The sequence below is a fragment of the Filicampus tigris genome, chromosome 14 (genome assembly GCF_054856515.1).
Source record: "Filicampus tigris isolate MCC_2025a chromosome 14, RoL_Ftig_1.0, whole genome shotgun sequence".
Classification (NCBI taxonomy): Eukaryota; Metazoa; Chordata; class Actinopteri; order Syngnathiformes; family Syngnathidae; genus Filicampus; species Filicampus tigris.
This window is the reverse complement of record NC_141230.1, coordinates 22,024,471-22,042,109: the sequence shown is the minus strand read 5'-3', so window position 1 is coordinate 22,042,109 and position 17,639 is coordinate 22,024,471. Positions and strand designations below refer to the sequence as shown.

The 17,639-nt window shown below is 43.8% G+C and overlaps 2 protein-coding genes and 1 long non-coding RNA gene across 3 annotated transcripts; all 3 read left to right on the top strand.

The window, feature by feature from the left end:
* The first annotated feature begins 913 nt into the window (after positions 1-913).
* LOC147136855 (uncharacterized) lies at positions 914-2,911 on the top strand. The gene is made up of 4 exons (XR_015089608.1): positions 914-1,045; positions 1,136-1,160; positions 1,236-1,414; positions 2,688-2,911. It is a non-coding gene; the product is annotated as an uncharacterized LOC147136855 (long non-coding RNA).
* A 3,493-nt stretch (positions 2,912-6,404) lies between these two features.
* Positions 6,405-9,721, top strand: LOC147136854 (uncharacterized). Its single transcript, XM_086051985.1, has 4 exons — positions 6,405-7,757; positions 7,854-7,894; positions 8,597-8,994; positions 9,209-9,721. Exons 2-4 carry the CDS (start codon positions 7,876-7,878, stop codon positions 9,242-9,244), a joined length of 453 nt encoding a protein of 150 aa, XP_085908111.1. The 5' UTR covers positions 6,405-7,757; positions 7,854-7,875; the 3' UTR covers positions 9,245-9,721.
* Positions 9,722-10,394: 673 nt separating this feature from the next.
* Positions 10,395-17,639, top strand: hibch (3-hydroxyisobutyryl-CoA hydrolase). Its single transcript, XM_086050831.1, has 14 exons — positions 10,395-10,704; positions 10,899-10,941; positions 11,351-11,482; positions 11,557-11,641; positions 11,839-11,919; positions 12,032-12,084; positions 13,226-13,304; positions 14,264-14,409; positions 14,517-14,603; positions 14,690-14,748; positions 14,867-14,948; positions 16,630-16,749; positions 16,928-16,961; positions 17,032-17,639. The coding sequence occupies exons 1-14, from the start codon at positions 10,673-10,675 to the stop codon at positions 17,145-17,147; spliced, it is 1,149 nt and encodes a 382-aa protein (XP_085906957.1). The 5' UTR covers positions 10,395-10,672; the 3' UTR covers positions 17,148-17,639.

The following is a 17,639-nucleotide window of genomic DNA, read 5'->3' as shown; positions in this document are numbered from 1 at the left end:
CACTGTATATGCTTCCAAATCTCCCCCCCCCCCCCCCCCCCCCAAAAAAAGTAAGCCTGTAAAAGTACTTTTTCTCCCATATGAATATACACAGAAGTGGCCAAAATCACCCTAAAATGGCAATTACAAACCAAAATGTCTGACTTCACCTGTCTTTTTGGGAATGGTTGATTTAGATGTTTTTAAATCAGATTAGACATGGCTATTAAATTTCACATTGCTCAATACTCTAGTCAGGTGTGTGCTTTTCCAACTCAAGACCATTCCTGCAAAAAACAAAAAAAATAACAGAATAATCCGTCAATTACGACGGCGTTTAGTGTCCCCCAGCGAAAAAAAAAAAGCACAGTACGAGATTTAAAGTCATCATGACGAGATTTGAAGTCGTCGTGACGAGTTTAAAGTCATCGTGATGAGGTTAAAAGTCATCACGATGATTTTTAATCTTGTCATGAGGACTTTAAATCTCGCCATCGCGGTAGTTGACGAGGGAATCCTGAAGTCGTCCTTGGCAGCGTGAAGTCAACCGGTCATGCAGCTCGGTCGTGATGCCAGGATACACCCAAACATCAAGTCACAAGTCTACATACCACACCAGCAAGAGCAACACCAAAACACAAGAAAACCATGCTAACTCTGCTGTTTTTTTGTTTTTTTTTAAGCACGGATCAACTGGATTTACCACAGGTGAACAATGAAGCGCCAAAAATAACTTTCCAGATGCTCAACTGCATTCATTGTCCTTTCTGCCACTGTGATACAAATGTTTTCCTTCAACATTCTTCACACGCACTGATGCAAACAGTGTTGACGTCTCTTCTTCGGGACTGCATGCACATTGCCCGGATAGTTCGGACGCAGCCAGCCTGTAAATAAGCAAACACTTTTGTCCTCACCAAAATGCAGATTGTGGATTAGAGCCCCCCCCCCCCCCCCCCCCCCCGTCGTACGTGTTGAGCTTCCGTAGGCGTGCCGGCAGGTAAATAGACTTGCGGGGACCCACACCAAACAGATTCCTCCCTAAACTTGGCATTAAGCACACACGGTAAGGACACCCATTTCTTTTATTACACACTTCATGTGTTGTCTTTAATACTTTCACTTTTTTTTTTTTTTTTTTTTTTAATCATTCCAGGCATCAATGCATCACAACAAGCACGGTGAGGAATCCCCCGTCACATCTCCTCAACCCTTACTTTCAAGACTTAAATGAATTTGTTTGAATGTCTTTCCAGGGCAACACTGCGGTCGTGGAGGAGGCGGCAGGCACGGACACGGACACGGACACGGGCACGGGCACGGGCACGGGCAAGGATGCGGACAGGGACCGGGATGTAAAAAGTGTCGGCGGCGGCGCCACAAGTTAGGACACAAGCATCGCAAGTGTCACAAGAAAGGAAAGGAGTGTCACGGGGTGAGATTCGTGAAGGGCAAACTCACTTGACCTCTCCTGTTGTCTTTGTTTATCAGGAGCAGCAGTAATCAATTTGACTGATTATCCAAAAGTGTCAGAAAAGGGGGAGAAAATTCCACTGAACATCAGTGACCCCTCATTATTACAAGGCAGACATAGGCCGAAACGAGAATAGTGTATTTCATTAATTTTTTTAAGTACTATACAGTACGTGGACATCCAAGAAAGAAAGTTGTAAGTTTTAAGAAAAAGTTGTTTGCTCTCAAGATTTAACTTTTCAAGAATAGTCATATATTCAAGAGAAAAAAGTTTTTCAATATTAAGACAAAAAAATGCATATATGTTTAGATAGAAGTCCGAATATTTTGATTATATATATTTCAAAAAGTTGTTTATTATCAAGATCGAAGCCATAACCTTACAAGAATAGTTTTATGTTTTTGAAAAACAGTTGTTGTTTTTTTTCCTTTAAACTGTAATATTCCGATATGTTTAGAGGAAAGTTGCATAGATTGAAGATGTAATATCGTAAGAATAAAATCCAATATTTTAGTGAAAAAAAGTCATACTTTAGAGGGGAAAAGGTTGAACACTTTTTTGAATAAAGTCATCATATCACCAAAAAACGTTGTTTCATGTTGAAAAAAATGTACATGTTCACAATTAACGCCGTAATCTAGCAAGAATAAAGTCGCATATATTCACGATAAAAAGGTGCTTTTAAAAGGTATTCAAGATTAAAGTTGTGATAAGCATGAGGAAAGTAGTTACTTATTTCAGAGAATAAAGGTGTGATATTGTTCAAAAATGGTTGTGAATTTACATCAGTTATAATTTTAGGAGAAAAAAGTCGCTTTGCAGAAAAGTCATATTTTATTTACATTTTGAGAGAAAAAAATATTTGCGAACAAAAAGTCACACATTTTAGAGGATAAAGAATTTGTTAAATCACAGATCATAGTTCAACAAAGGCAGTTCACTATTTCTCTTTTATGAATAAAAAAAATGTTTTAAAGCAAAAAGCACGTTACTTAAAATAAAACATAAAAATAAAGTCCAAAAATGCCCCTTTTAAAGGTTTCCATTGTCATATTCACATGACACATCATTACGTAGCCTAAATGGGTCAAGCTGACCCGCCACGTAACAGGAGGCTTTCATTTCCACAGCGCGTTTATACTTTTGGGAATGAAACTCTTGTTTTGTCATTTGCGTGTGGCAAAAGCTGAGGTGTTTCTCCGTGTGTTGTGTTCCCACCCGCCGCTCTTTGCAGTCGTCCAGCAGCTCCTGCAGCAGCAGCAGCAGCAGCAGCAGCGACTCCGACTAAAAGAAGAACAACAACAACAACCAGGGACCTGGAAGGCCGTCGAGCATCCGCTTTGCACAATAGTCACACCCTCAAAAGAACGCGAAGCCTGTTTGGATTGAAAATATCACACAGGTTATGCAAGTGTGCATTTTTGGTGCTGATGCAATAAAGTGGATCTTAAAATAAAATCAGCAACGGACAGGTGTCTTGACACAGCCGACATTTGCACACAGAAGCAGTCAAAAAGCTTTGCCCGGTCACGCTCGAGGTGTGTCCACGTTTTGGGGACTGGCGCAGACTGTGGGATGTTTTGATTTTGAATTGACTGAAGGACAGGGAGAAATTTCCCTGGAGGAGCTCACGCGTGACTTCAAATAATACGCAAGCGTCCATCGAAACTCCAGCGCAAGGTCAGAATTCAGCAGCTCATGTAAATGTTACTTTGGGAAAAATAATGACCGTAAAACTTCAAAGCCAAATGGCCGACTCCCTGTGTCTTTTGGGGCATGTTTCCTTGAGATTCGTCTGATAAACATGCCTACCAAATCGGTAGCTGAACTTTTCAAAAGCTACGGAACCTACATTTTCTCCTGGATGAAAAAGCCTGCAAATGACCCCAAAATGGCCACTTTGAAAATGGCTGACTTGTAGTGTGTTCTTTTGAGCATGGCTTTTTTGTGGGTCTACTCATCATAGACATGCCTCCCAAAATTCATTTTGGGGCTGAATTTGAGAAAATCTAGCAAAAGTAAACATTCTCCAGGATGCCTCATGGAAATGGACAAAATTGCCAAATGGCCCACTTCCTGTGTCTTTTCCAGCATGTCTTCTTGAGACTTTTTTTTTATCAGTCCCATCACGATCGTCACATTCACAAAAATTCATGTTGCTGAGTGAAACTGCCTTTTACGGTTTAAAGAATTTTACGCTGCACGACAATTTGTAACAAACATTTCCACCGGGTTTTTGCGGCTGCGAAATCCCGCAAAATGGCCAGTCATTTGGTGCAAGGCTCTTAACGATGAAGCAACAACAAAAAACCTTATAAGGCCCGGCCCTCGATATCTGGAGGTGCGGTTGGAGGCTGAATGGTTTTTTTTCTTTTTTTTCTGAGTTCTTATAAAAGCGTAGCCCGTCAGCAGGTGAAGAAGTGAGACTCTCAACTCCAGCACACGGTAAATTCATCAGCTCCATTTCGGGAATACAATTTTGCAAACACAATTTGGGAGGCTTGATACAAGTAAGCGCTCGTGTCAGATGTTGCCGCCTGTGTTGTCATGACGGAGCTTTATGTATTTGACAAATGTGCTTTCTTTCATTCCACAGGGTCCATCTGAGATTTTGACAAGCACAAGACTAATCAAGGTAGGCCTTTTTGTTTATGTCTCTTCACATTTTTCATTCTTATTATTTTCATTATTTATTAAAATCATTGTTTGTTTCCTCGCTAGAGAACAAATGCTTGTGTAATTAGTTGAAAGCTACAAAACCGCACCTGTTTCATCAAAGGCAAATTCCTCACAACATTTCCTCTTGCAATACTTCCTCGTTTGTCGTGCCATCTGTGAGTGGCAATTTTTCTCACGATTGCAAGATAGAAGTCTAAAAAAAAAATTTTTTTTTTTAAGCTGCAAGTGGTGATGAGTGAGCCCTCACACCCACTTTTTCATGTCAAATTCTCAAAGTGCTCAGCAAATGTTGACATTCAGGATGCCTGCTTCTGATCGGGCCTCATTTGGACTCATTCGATCCCACCCGTCAGATTGAATTTTCCGTCATGCTGTAACCAGCGTGAGTACCACAGAGCTGCCACTGGGTGGCAAAAACAAGCAATTTTCTCCCTACTGGCACCGCTTTGGCAAGTCAGAGATGGATGTGAACAAGACTCTTTTCTCCCGCTTCAGGCTCATCTTGGCGAAGATGCCGTACGGTCCATACAGGCCGTGTGTTCCTCCGCGGGTGTGCTATCCCGCAGCCCCGGCTTGCGGCCCCTACGGGGGGTTCAGGCCAGGGTTCGGGTACGGCTACGGGCGCGGCTACGGGTATGGGCATCCGTACGGCTACGGGCACGGATACGGCCATCACGGATACGGGCATCGCGGATACGGGCACGCATACGGCCACCACGGACACAGCTACGGCCATAGATGTTCCATACAATAACATCTATGACCTTGAAATGTACTTGCTCACGCATGTAGCACGTTCTGTGTATTCTCAGCTCAAAAACAACGATCATTGTAACAATGGTACAGATTGGTGGTTGCAATAAAATGTGATTGTCAAAAGGAAAAAATGATGAATGGCATCACGGCATCAGCCAAATAAACTCTTGTCGTTACATTTGTTCCTTTAAACAGCAAAAATCTTAATGGGTCAATTTGGCCCGGGTTGTGTTTACATCTGTCTGTCTAAAAGTGTCTAAAGAGGATCCAAATCCCAATAACCATTGTTTGTATCTCATCTTCATTATGAATAATTTGTGCTTGCTTTCCAAGAACAGAAATAATAGAACTGGGTCAATGTGACCTGGGATGTGTTCAATCAAATGCGAAGTAAACATTTGGATGTATGTTGACCTCTCGCAAAATAACTTACTATTTCAATCTATATTTAGCGCACCTCTGCTCACAACATTTTTGATAAAGACTCTGTTTAAATCCACTTACAGGTGCCGTATGTTATCTTTCTCAGAAACACTCCTAATGGTCTGGGGTCAATTTGACCCAGGCCACATTGATTATCCAAATGTGTCACATACTGAAAAATCCCAATCAACATGGTTTACTGTATAACTCATGATCAACTCAATTAGCAACCGTTTCAATCAATGTATTTGTGTATTACCTCTCACTGGATTGTTTGATTTGCGCCGCTGTCATGTTCATTTCGCAGGAACAGCAATGTTCTTATACATCCCAATGTCAAGAAAAATTGGGACGGGAACAATGTTGCTCATTCTGAGAAACTAACCAAAGAGAAGTGTTAAATATACCGACAGCGGGTCACATTCTATTCATTTTTGGGGTTCAACAAATAAACGAATCCAACAGGAGAGAAAAACATCGGTGAAATACTTGAGAGAGCAAAAAGAAAACCGCAGCGTCACCTAGTGGCGACCAAACCTACTTACCTAATTGACTTGACTGCAAAACCAAAAGTGATGCAGAAAATGTCATTCCAAACAAAGTCAGCTGACCACTGTGGAAAAAAAATGGTTTGCTTTTAAAATAAAGTCCCTCAGGCATGCATGCAAAAGTCAAACCTGACTCAAGTGGCAATTATATAGCAGCGTACTGTTGGGACATTATCGCTTTGTGCTTTGTGATGACTTTGTTGAACTCATTGATTGATTTACGGCTGATAAGCAACATTGTTCTGTTGACGTGAATTCCTTCAAACACGTGCATGCAGTTCACTTGATTGAAAATTCCAAATTGAGCAGGGGTGAATGTGAGTGTAAATGTTGGTTTGTCGCTTTATGTGCTGCAATTTGCCGGCCATCACCCAAAGTCACCCATGACCGGAATGAGAACAACAAGATGGATGCTATGTTATCAGCCTGTGGGCGTGCGCGCGCGCGCGCGTGTGTGTGTGTGTGTTTTGTTTATTACATCTGTATCACAAGGGAAGTCTGAATAAGGACCTTTGAACAGTACCATGTGATTTTTATGAGCGTGTTACATCACACCGCTGTTCTGCGGGCATTTACTTGACTTTGTGTTGCGGAATTTCTGCCAGGGAAAAAGAATGCCTCGAGAAAAGAGTTTGCCTTTATTTCAAGCGCAAAAAACAAATGGATACAAAAATGGACTTTGGTTCACGGTAACAACTTTTAATGTTTGAAGTCGTTGTTGTCTCTTGATGAGATGTCAAGGCCACGTGAGACGTATTAAAGCTATACGTGCGATATTAACGCCGAATGTTTATTAAATTCATGTGAGTCAAAACAATCCTTCATAAAGCTATGTTGTATGTGATGGCAAAACAACCGGACACCTGGCCATGTAGTCTCGAGGCAGCTATATATATTGGCATAACAACCAGATAGCTTGTGAGTATCAAAGGGAGAATGCAGGACAGTGCAGCAACCCTTCTTAAGGCCATTGTATTTATTGTCATAACAACCAGACACCTAGCTACTGTATGTCACCTTATGAGTTTCAAGGCTGGAACACAGGACAGATATGTGGAGACTAGTTAAACAGGCCTTCTGAAAGCTACATATTGGTATAACAAGCAGGCGCCAGATACTGTCTGTCACCTCGTGAGATTTGAAGCGACAACATAGGGCAGTCGAACAACCTTTCTGAAAGCTATGTACTGGCATAATAGCGGGACACCGAGGTAATGTATATCATCTTACGAGTTCCATGGCTGGGATACAGGACAGAGAAGTGGATGGTTAAACAATCCTTATGAACGTTATGGATTGCTATAACAATCAGACACCTGGCTGTGCGGCCTCTTGTGGGTCTCGAGGCTGGAACGCAGGAAAGGACAGTTTCAACAATTCTTCATAAAGTTACATAGCAGTCGCTGTGAAAAACACTGTCCATTTTTTTTCAATTGTCTTATTTTTAGGTGAAGGGTGTTTCCGCATTACAGATATTGCATTAATGTGATTTTTTTTTTTTTTAAATCCCAAATTGGACATAAATGTTTTTCACAGAAGAGCGACGATGTATTGGCATAACAACTCAACACTTAAGTACACAGGACACATATGTGGACATTTGATCCTTCTTAAAGCTACATAATGGGAATAACACTATGCCTTGAAGGTGGAATAAGACTAATATTAAAAATCCTTAAAGGAAAGTCAATAGAATAATACAACTATAGTAATCAATAATCATGAAAAAAAAAAAAGGGTTTACTAGGATGTTTGGTCAAATGGTCAGCCGTTACCCACACCCACACGGGTCGCAGTGGGAGTGGAGTGGAGGGAGGCAAGTCAAGGAGTGGCTGCTCATAAAAGGAGCAACCAAAAAAGCAGGCGGCTGCAATTGCAACCCGACTCTGCGGCGTGCGGTAAGTTGTTCCCTTTTTCGCTCCTTTGTGATTTACTGACAGATTGTGCCGATTCTCAACTTTTTTTCCTGTCTTTTTTCCCCATCTCAATCCCAGGAGCTTCGCTTGTTGTTGAAAAATGTACGGCAACAACCAAGGTAAAGCACATGGCCACTCTGAAAACTGAGTTTGACTTTTGATAGCCTCTTGTGAAGTTCCATTTATTAGGAAAAGCCATTATAGAAATTATTATATCATATATGTATAATAATGTTATAATTCCTGGGTCAATTTGACCCAGTCCATCTTGTTCACATTCACGAAAAAAATACTTTACAAACTTCAAATAGGTCCAATTGACCCGCAACAAAAGCGGTGTTGATTGTATTTCTATTACACTGAAATGGGTCAATATGACCCGTAGAATAGCAGGTTGATTTATGGAACAATATTTCGATTGCCATAAAATGCGCCCATTTTCACCTGCAGCATATGATAACAAGTGGGTTATATATATTGCTATTACAGTACTTCAGAATGGGTCAATTTGACCCGCAGTCAATTTGACCTAACAGGAATGATTCAATGTGGTTTTATGACTTTAAAATGAGTTGAGTTTATACACAACAGAACTATTCCTTTTCATCTTTCTATTAGTAGAAGTCAATGTGCCCTGCAACAGACAGTAACAGAAGGGTTACATTTATTCCTATTACTTTAAAATGGGTCCGTTTGACCCGCAATAGAACAGGAATGATTCACTGCACAGTATTGGGGTCGAATTGACCTGCAGCATAACAGGAGGGAGGACTCGCTGAATCGACTAATGCTGCTTTCTTCTCTTTCCTGCGTGTGAAAAGGCAACCAGTACCCCCAAGGCTACCCCAACCAGCCCGGAGGGCCCCCCCAATATCCTCCCGGGGTGTACCCTCAGTATCCACCAGGCGGCTGCCCTCCTCAGCCCTGCGGCCCAGCTGGCTGTGGGCCGGGTCAGGGTCATGGACATGATCACGGTCACGGACATGGACATGGCCATAGCCATGGCCATGACCATGGGCACGGGCATGATCATGGACACGGACACGGGCATGACCATGGGCACGGACACGGGCATGACCATGGGCACGGACACGATCATGGGCATGGACACGGACACGGGCATGACCATGGGCATGGTGGTCACTGTCATGGCAAGCACAAGCACAAGCATGGCCACAAGCATGGCAAGTGCCACAAAAAAGGAAAGAAGTGTCACGGGGTAAGACTTGTTGTTCCATGTCAGTATTTATACAAAAAAATAAATAGAAATTGCCAATGTTCATTATTCATATATATATACATATATATATATATATATATAGATAGATAGATAGATAGATAGATAGATAGATAGATAGATAGATAGATAGATATAGATATATATGTATATATATATTCATATTCTCCTTCCATGTTCTTGTTTTCTTCTTTAGTCATCCAGCAGCTCCTGCAGCAGCGACTCCGACTAGACCAAATCAGCCCAGATGGGAGCGGAAATGTCTTGGAAGATAATGAGGGTGTGCTTACCTTAGCTAAAGCCCCACCGCCCCGTTAAGTTGCTTCTTTGCTACCAAAACAAAATGCTCGCAGGTCAATGTGACCCACGGCATGTTGAACCATTTAAAAAAAAGTGTGATTGTTGTTGTGATTGATGATTGTTTTTGCTGGCCATATATTCTTTTTGACATGTAAATGCATGTTTATCATACAAAATACATACAGCCTAAATCTACATACAGTCTATATTTGAACAAAATTGATAAAAAGATATAATAAAATGTGATTTTTTTTCATATTTAAAAATATTAACAGAGAAATAATTACAACTAAATCAGCGGGCGTGCTCAGCCTAATGTTTTTGTTGTTGTTGTTTTTTTTTTTTGCAAATGCCTGCCTTTTGCAACATTGTAGCGACTTGACTGACAAAAATAAAAGATACTTCTGGAGGTGTGTGCTTGTGCTTGCTGACAAACTGAGCGCATGTGTGTGTTAGCTATGGGAGAGGCTGACCTGTGTCTATTTGTGCAAGCCGCGCCTTATCCCAGCAGCATTTGTCATCGTGGAATCTCATATCTTATCCTGTTTTGATAGTCTGAATAAATCCAAGATAACCGTATTGCCCCGCTGCCCTGGGATGGACCCCGCCTTGCTCTGCACTTTGAGGACCTGCAGCTGTACTTTTTGCCTGACTGGACTCTCATCTTCTTCATTTTTCTTTTTTGGAAAACATTTACTGTATACACTACTTGGTGTAGCCAACATGAAAACCAAACAACTGTGTCCGGGTGGGAGAACAAGAACTTGTGACGAAGAGACAAATGAGGTTGTATTCAACTATGGTTTTATAAACACAAAGAAAACGAGCTCAAACTGCTTGCCTAGGAAGCTAATCTGAAATCCAAGACTCCAGTTTTGTTTCTTATTTCTGGATATTTGATTTGTTCTCAGATTCATGATTAATGTGTGTCAGACTTGAGACGAGGCCTCAATGAAATTTTCGGGCGTAAACGAACGCATCATGTGACGTCATTCATGCTGACCAATCAAGTGTAGCTGGTTGACAGCGAAACTAAAAGCTCGAACAGCTATCCTACGGGGTCGAACCATGACATTTACATTAGTTTTTGTTTTTAATTATTTTTCTGCGTCTTTGCCCTGTGTTCTCTTCTGGTTGCCGTACCAGCTTCTCTCCAATTGGTGTCAGTGTAGCCCCACACACTTACACGGACCGAGAAAAAAGAGGGCGTTTATCAGTTTACATCCGGCTGCTGTTGGACGTCACACATGCTGGCCAATCAGGAATAGCTGCGACCTCTTTCAGGAAGTGATATTGGAGGAGGCGCCGCATCCGAAGAAAAACACACGCTAGCAGCTAACAGGCTAACGGAATCAAAGTCATGTCATTAACAAGAGTGACGTCCAAACACAGGTATTTATTTTCTGTTGTTGCCCCAAGGTGTTTATTTTGCTGCCATTATGAAATGCTGGAAGCATGTTATAAGACCCAGTCACACTCGGGGGTTAGTTTCTGACAACTGTGAAAAAAAAAAAAAATCACTGCCACGCCGATCGATCGGCATAGTGTCGATAAACAACTCAGCTTTATGCTGTTGCTTCTTTCAGACTCCGAGCCATCTGCAGACTGCATCGAATCCAAGCACACATGGTGAGGGAACAACTGCTCTGGGCTTTTCAGGGGGATTCTTACAACATAGAGTACAAGGGGTCCTCGGTTTACGACATGCGACGTTTTCAGGTTACGAACGACGCACAATGAACTGGTTTGTGAAAACGTCACAATACGCAAGAAGGCGCGCTTAGTTACCTCTATGCAATTTCCCATTGGTTCGTTTTACACTTGTGGCCTACATTTTTTTTTTTTTATGTAGAAATTTGCTGCAGTTATGCCTTTCCTGCTTCCTAGGTTATTGATAGACTTCGCCGCATTCCGATTGATGTGCAAATTTCAGGAACAAAAGCACCTGCTGTATAGTTTCCATTATACGACAATGACGATATTCAATGTTCAAAATTCTTTCTACGTATGGAAGGAAATTGTTTGCGCTTGTCTCCAGATGTCCAGTCGTGTGGAGCCCGAGGTCCTCCTGGAGAAAGTGGGCCGGGCCGGTGTGATCACCATGAATAGGCCCAAAGTGCTAAACGCCCTCAACTTGACCATGATCCGATCCATGTACCCCCAGCTCAAGGTACGAGCCAAAAAGCTCTTCATAACTGTTCCAGCTCAATTTCATGGTGCGGCTTTCAAATGTTGCCTTGATAGAAATGGGAGAGTGACAGCGACACAGACCTTGTGATCATCAAAGGGGCAGGCGGCAAAGCCTTTTGCGCCGGCGGAGACATCCGAGGTAAATGCTGCTGGTTGTACTACAAGAATTAGGCTGCAGTTTCAGATCGGTCACTCAAAAAAACAGTGCGTTGCAGTTTTGAAAAATGCTGCGTGCGGAGAAGGCCCATGCTCGACCGATGGACGCGTACGCGCGCCGGAGGGATTTGCTTTCCCGTGGAAGACTGTCACATTTGTTGCTTTGTGTTTTCCTTTCAGCAATTACTGAAGCGGGGAAAGTTGGCGATCCCCTTGCGCATGTTTTTTTCCGTGAGGAATACATTCTGAACAACGCCATAGGTGAGCTTTGACAACTGTACTTTTGTTCCTAGTTAATCCCGTGACTTTGTATTTTTGCTATCAATGAAATATCCTGCAGTCGCTCACATATTAGAAACTTGGATCTTTTCAGGAGCATGCAAGAAACCATTTATTGCCTTCATCGACGGAATAACAATGGGAGGGGTGAGTGGAAATGATTCATTCCTATGACAATTTGGATGACAGTGACATTTTATTCCACTTGAGGATATACCTGCGAATGGTCGAGTGGGGTTGAGGTCAGGGGGACGATCCGACGAAAAAGGAGAAACAACATGCATTTTGAGATGATGTCGTTTCTGCTCTGCGGCGCAATCTGGAATGCCGTCTGAGGATGTCAGCAGAGGGACGGCGTGCGCGCGTGCGTGCGTGCGTTACCTGCCGGCGGTGCCGCCTGATTGGGTGACGACGCAGCATTGTTGCCACCCTGCACGGGTCACATACAGCTTGAATTTAATTGACGAGGTTACTCGCCGCCAAAAATAACCAACATGAATCATCAGCGAGCTTTGCTGCCGGGCTTCAACGCGTTTGTCTTTTGCCCTTCACCTTCTCCCGTCCGGTCGATTTCTTTGGGATGCCAGAAATGTTCACGCGTGTGTCACTGTGACCTGCTGCCTGATTAGTCATGCAAAAATAAATGCACGTGTAACAAGAAAACAAAAATGGACACCACTTGCTCCTGTTTTCGCGGCCTGTTCAGTGTATTCAACTCTCCTGTTGTGTTGTGGGTCAAATGGACCCATTTTAAAGTTGAAAAAAACAAATAAGTTGGCGACCTAGTGTCAAGGATGTTTTAGTTTTACTTTGGATGTTTTTTAAGTGCGGTCGCACAAGTGTGCACACCCTCTTAGAATTGGCGATGCGGCTGTGTTCAGGATTAGTCAATCGCATTCAAATTCATCGCCTCCCACCATAAAAACGAAATCAAATTCTGCTGTTCTAGTAGGCTTTTCCTGCCTTCTTCCAACATCTGAAAACAAGCATGTTAGGCTCACTGAAGTTGAGTGAATGTGTGTGAAAGGTTGCATGCCTATTTATGCTCTGCAATTGGCCGGCGACCAGTCCTGGCCGTCCCCAAAGTCAGCTTGGGTAAGCTCCAAACTTTCCCTGCGACCCAAATGAGGGCAAGCGCTAGAGAAAATGCTTAGCTGAGCTATTTGCCAGTTTTGAACCACTTTGTGTTTGCGAGTTTGCCACAGATCGGAGACAAACAAGACGTCGGACTTCGTCGTTGTGACCGAGTCTCCGGCAAGTCATTTTGTGCTTCTCCCGCCGCCTGCAGGGAGTGGGCCTGTCGGTTCACGGACGTTTTCGAGTGGCCACCGAGAGGACCGTCTTCGCCATGCCCGAGACCGCCATCGGTAAGCCGCAAGTTTGCAACGCGGCCGTGAGCACTCAGCACGCCGGCAGCGCGTGAGATGAAATGATGACATTAGCCGAGGGCCGCGCCCCAAAGTGCTGCAAATTGACACTTTCGCTCAGCCTCTTAGTTTGCTCGTAAGTGGAATTGCTTCTTGGCAGATGGGCCGCACCGGAACCAGTCAGGAACGAATACTCACACCATCTCCTCGGTCATTTTGTCGCTGAGAGCAGGTTGCAGGTTGTTTGTTTGTTTGTTTGTTTGTTTGGGAGCAGAACACGCTTCAAACTTGTCCCAGTGGTGCTTTAGAAAAAAAATCATTTTCAGTTTGAATCTTCAAAGTGCCATCGACCTTGAAAATGACTGTTGTGATTTGAAGTCAGTGGTTCGGTTTGACCCGCAATAGAAAAGGGGTCAATACACCCCTTAAAAAAGATAAAATAAAATACATTTAAAATCAATCAATTTAAATGAAAAAATTAGAGCCTGAATTTTTTATTTTTTTGTACTCTCGCTGAACTGTTAATACCCCCGCGGCAACCTGGACAGATTTAAGCGTCATCCTCCGCACGCTTGACGATAATACGTTTTCGGCCGTGAATGAGGTCAGCTGGTGTTTAATCCCGCTGCCGTTGCGCAACGTCAGGCCACGCAAACGCACCAGAAAAGCTTCAGCGAGCGCTTGGAAATGTTGAATTCCAATGAAAACAACTCACTTCATTCCACACAGGCTGATCAACCATTTCAGAAATAGAAACACTGTAAAAATAATCAGAATAATAATTCATTTCTGCATTTTTTTTTCACAATTAAGGACAGTTCCCGGGTGTCTTAATAACGTGTTGTTGAAGCCTCGCTGGTTTTGAGGAGGCGATCCAGTGGCCCGGCAATGAGCCACCGCTGGTGCTTGCCTCGTCTGGGCGGCGGTGTGACGCGAGGTCTTGTTTTTGCCCGCCACAGGTCTGTTCCCCGACGTGGGAGGCGGTCATTTCCTCCCCAGGCTTCAGGGCAAGCTGGGCCTCTTTCTGGCTCTGACGGGCTTCCGCCTCAGAGGCCGCGACGTGCACAGGGCCGGCATTGCCACTCACTTTGTGGAGTCCAACAAGGTACGCTCGGGCGGGGCCTGGCCCGCCGCCGCCGCCGCCACCTTCAATGACAATGTCTTCACCTGGCTGGTTTTGTGACTTTTTGGGTACGTCTTTTCTGGCAATAGATGTCAGACCTGCAGAAGGAACTGGTGGACTTGAGGTCTCCTTCTGCTGAGAATATCGCCAGAGTTTTCGATTCTTTCCAGAAGCAGGTGAGGGGCCCCAAGTGACGTGTCGGCCACGCGGCTTCACGAAGGGGCTTTTGGGTGTTTATGTTCCGTTTTGGTGCATCTCCCAGAGCAGCCTGGATTGCGACAAGCCTTTTGTCCTGGAGAAGCAGATGCCCGATATTGACAGGTAGGGAGTCGAAGCTGCCGTCTTCATATTGCAGTAACCTTGTTCCTAATACGTATGATGCTAACGCAAGTAAAACGCCCGCGCCACATCGATGCTGTTGTCGTCGTCGTTCTCGCAGGTTGTTCAGCTCGAGCAGTATGGAAGGCGTCATGCGCAACCTGAAGGCTGACGCCTCCGAATTTGCAAAGAAACAAGTGGAGGTATGTAGCCGCAAGAAAAAAAAAAACATACCTACGGGTTAATTCAGAATCAATTGGGGCTTGTATGTCTGTGGTTTTTGGTCTTCTACCAGGAAAAAAACCCCTCCAAATACAGTATTTTCCACAGTATGTAATGAGAGGTTCTTATTCATTCGGCTTTTTGATTGAGTTCTAAACAGTTGAGCCGCTCATTTTGTTGTGGGTCAAATTGACCCATTCTAACATGAGGAAATGCAATGAAAAGTAGTTGTGCTACATGAGTCAAGTCAACGTACCGTAAATCCCTTGAATAACATGCACCCATGGATAATAATACCCCCCGGGAAAATGTTTTAAAAAATTGTTTTTTGAATTGGATTTTAAAAATCTCGCTCTTTGAATCATTTTTGTAAATTTTTATTTTTTTTATTTCTTTACCTTGCTTTTAAATGTGAAGCGTTACATTGTATATGAAATGCGCTATAAACTCAATGGTTTTGTTTTTTTACAAATGCTCGGTCCTGCTAAGCATGTAAACAATGAAAAATGTTGAAATGAGGCAATTTATTTAATGGAAGAAATTGAATTAACCGCGTGGCGATGTTTTGCTGCACACGAGTCCAGTCTGGCGTGTGCGTGCGTGTGTGCAGAAGGCGTCCACCAGGGATTGTCCCGTTTGCATCTCCCGCTCGCTCACCATGTGGCAAACATCTGTTAGCAACGCTGGAGCGCAGCCAGGCCATTTGAGTGTATTAGTAATTAGCAGTTACCGCAGTTAAGCACTTAATGGGGTTAGTGGTGCTTTTGGGCCTCCTGGGCTGCATCTCAAACGCCCCCCCCCCCCGCCCCCCCCCCCCAAACTCCAACGCCCCATGTGGGGCTTGGAGGGCGAGGCAAAGTAGCTTCCCCTAAAACACATTTGCCTAATTGTGTTTTTCCACCTCATAACCATTTGCGGCGTCCAATGAGGTCAGGCCGAGGAGGGATTATTTAAAAAAAAAAAAAAAAACCAAGATTAAAAGCCCCTCCCCCGTCTACACCTCCACTGTTTGCTGCTTATGTCCTCATCACATTCGGGATTAATAAAGCAAAAGCACTTTGCTCAACCTTGCTGTTATGCGGCGGGTCAAATTGACCCATTTGAATGTTTTCAAAAGTCTAATAAAGAATACGTCAATGTCGTTTTTTCGGTATTCAACTACCTCTGCTTGGATTACAATGGAATTAGTTCACTTGTCATGCGTTTGTATTTGAAAGCCTTTTTGGAAAAAGGAGTGAATTTGAATCAACACATACAAACCAAATGCTTTATTTTGCGTATTTATCCAAAAGCAAAGCACAGAAACATGCATTTTGTTGAACATCAACCAACATGAACTTTTTCCGTGAGTGCTAAATATGCACGAAATATTGATTGAAATGCTTAGTCGTGAACTGCCGCATGAATTTTAAGGGCGGGAAGGGCTACTTGATTCAACCACAACAAAGCCAAATTCACCAGTGGCTCCTAAAATGGCCGCTGGTAACCTAAACAACTTTCCCGGTCATTTGCCATCGTCGGTTTTCGCGCGTCCGATTTTGTTTTTGTTTTTTTCTCTTGGAACTTTCCACGAGTGAGTGAGTGAGTGAGTGCGTTTTGCATGTTGAGAGCAAGCAGTGGCATCAGCTTCTTCTTCCCTCTGCCCCGATTGTCCCCTGGCAGACGTTGTCCAAGATGTCTCCCACCTCCCTGAAGGTGACCTTCAGACAGCTGCAGCTCGGCGCCACGCTCAGCCTGCACGACGTCCTGGTCATGGAGTATCGCTTGAGTCAGGCCTGCATGGTAGCAAAGCTGCGCACCCCGCGCTCGCTGCCACATTCCTTCCACTTGCAAAGTCTTCCGATCAACCCGAGCTTCCATTCATGTCGTGGCTTCAATCGATTCAAAGTTGACTGTTTGATCGCGGCACGAACCTGACGCGCCATTTCTGTTGACCGTAACATTCTGTCTTGCATCGCAGCGCGGCCGCGACTTCTACGAGGGCGTCCGAGCTGGTAAGTTGGACGCCGTGTGCGCGTGTGTCGTGGGGAAATGCGGCTCAGCTGCTTTTGCGTTTGTCCACAGTTCTGGTGGACAAGGACCAGACTCCCAAATGGCAGCCGGCCACCTTGGAGGAGGTTTCGGATGCCAGCGTGGATGAGTGCTTCGCCTCCCTTGGCGACAAGGATCTGACCCTGTGATCAAGCCACGCCGCAGGTTGCCGCGCATAGTCACCAATGGGCTTTGGATCAGGTCATCGAGAAATGAATTTTGAATTCTTGAGAGAGGTATCGAAATGTTCAAGACTGAAATCGTCTCTGCAGAGTCATCGAATGAGCAATGAAAAAAGCAAGTCATTTTCTTTTCTTTTCTGCCATTTCTGAACGTGGCTCAAGCATGTGTTTAGAGTTTTGCCTAATTATGATGTCCCAATTTTATTCATTTACACGTTTACCACCTTTCTCCACTCTGTAGACTCTGTAGCTAGGCTGGGCCAAGATCCAGAGCTCCTTTCAAGCAATAGCTAATAAATTTATTCTCATTTTACGCAGCAGTCGAGGACCCGCAGCAGCTTTTAATGTCACTAGGCAGCCTTGTGTCATCTACTGTGACCTGCCTTGTATTACGGGTCAAATTGACCCATTGCAATTTTTGAATACCGTAATAAATACAACAACAAAAACGGAACACAA

What these genes read in the sequence shown, in the direction of transcription:
- LOC147136854 (XM_086051985.1), top strand. An exon ending in AAGGAAAGAAGTGTCACGGG is followed by an intron (nt 8,995 to 9,208) that starts GTAAGACTTGTT and finishes TTTCTTCTTTAG; the next exon opens with TCATCCAGCAGCTCCTGCAG.
- hibch (XM_086050831.1), top strand. Translation starts at nt 10,673, where the DNA reads ATGTCATTAACAAGAGTGACGTCCAAACACAG. An exon ending in CGCCGGCGGAGACATCCGAG is followed by an intron (nt 11,642 to 11,838) that starts GTAAATGCTGCT and finishes TTTTCCTTTCAG; the next exon opens with CAATTACTGAAGCGGGGAAA. An exon ending in ACGGAATAACAATGGGAGGG is followed by an intron (nt 12,085 to 13,225) that starts GTGAGTGGAAAT and finishes CGCCGCCTGCAG; the next exon opens with GGAGTGGGCCTGTCGGTTCA.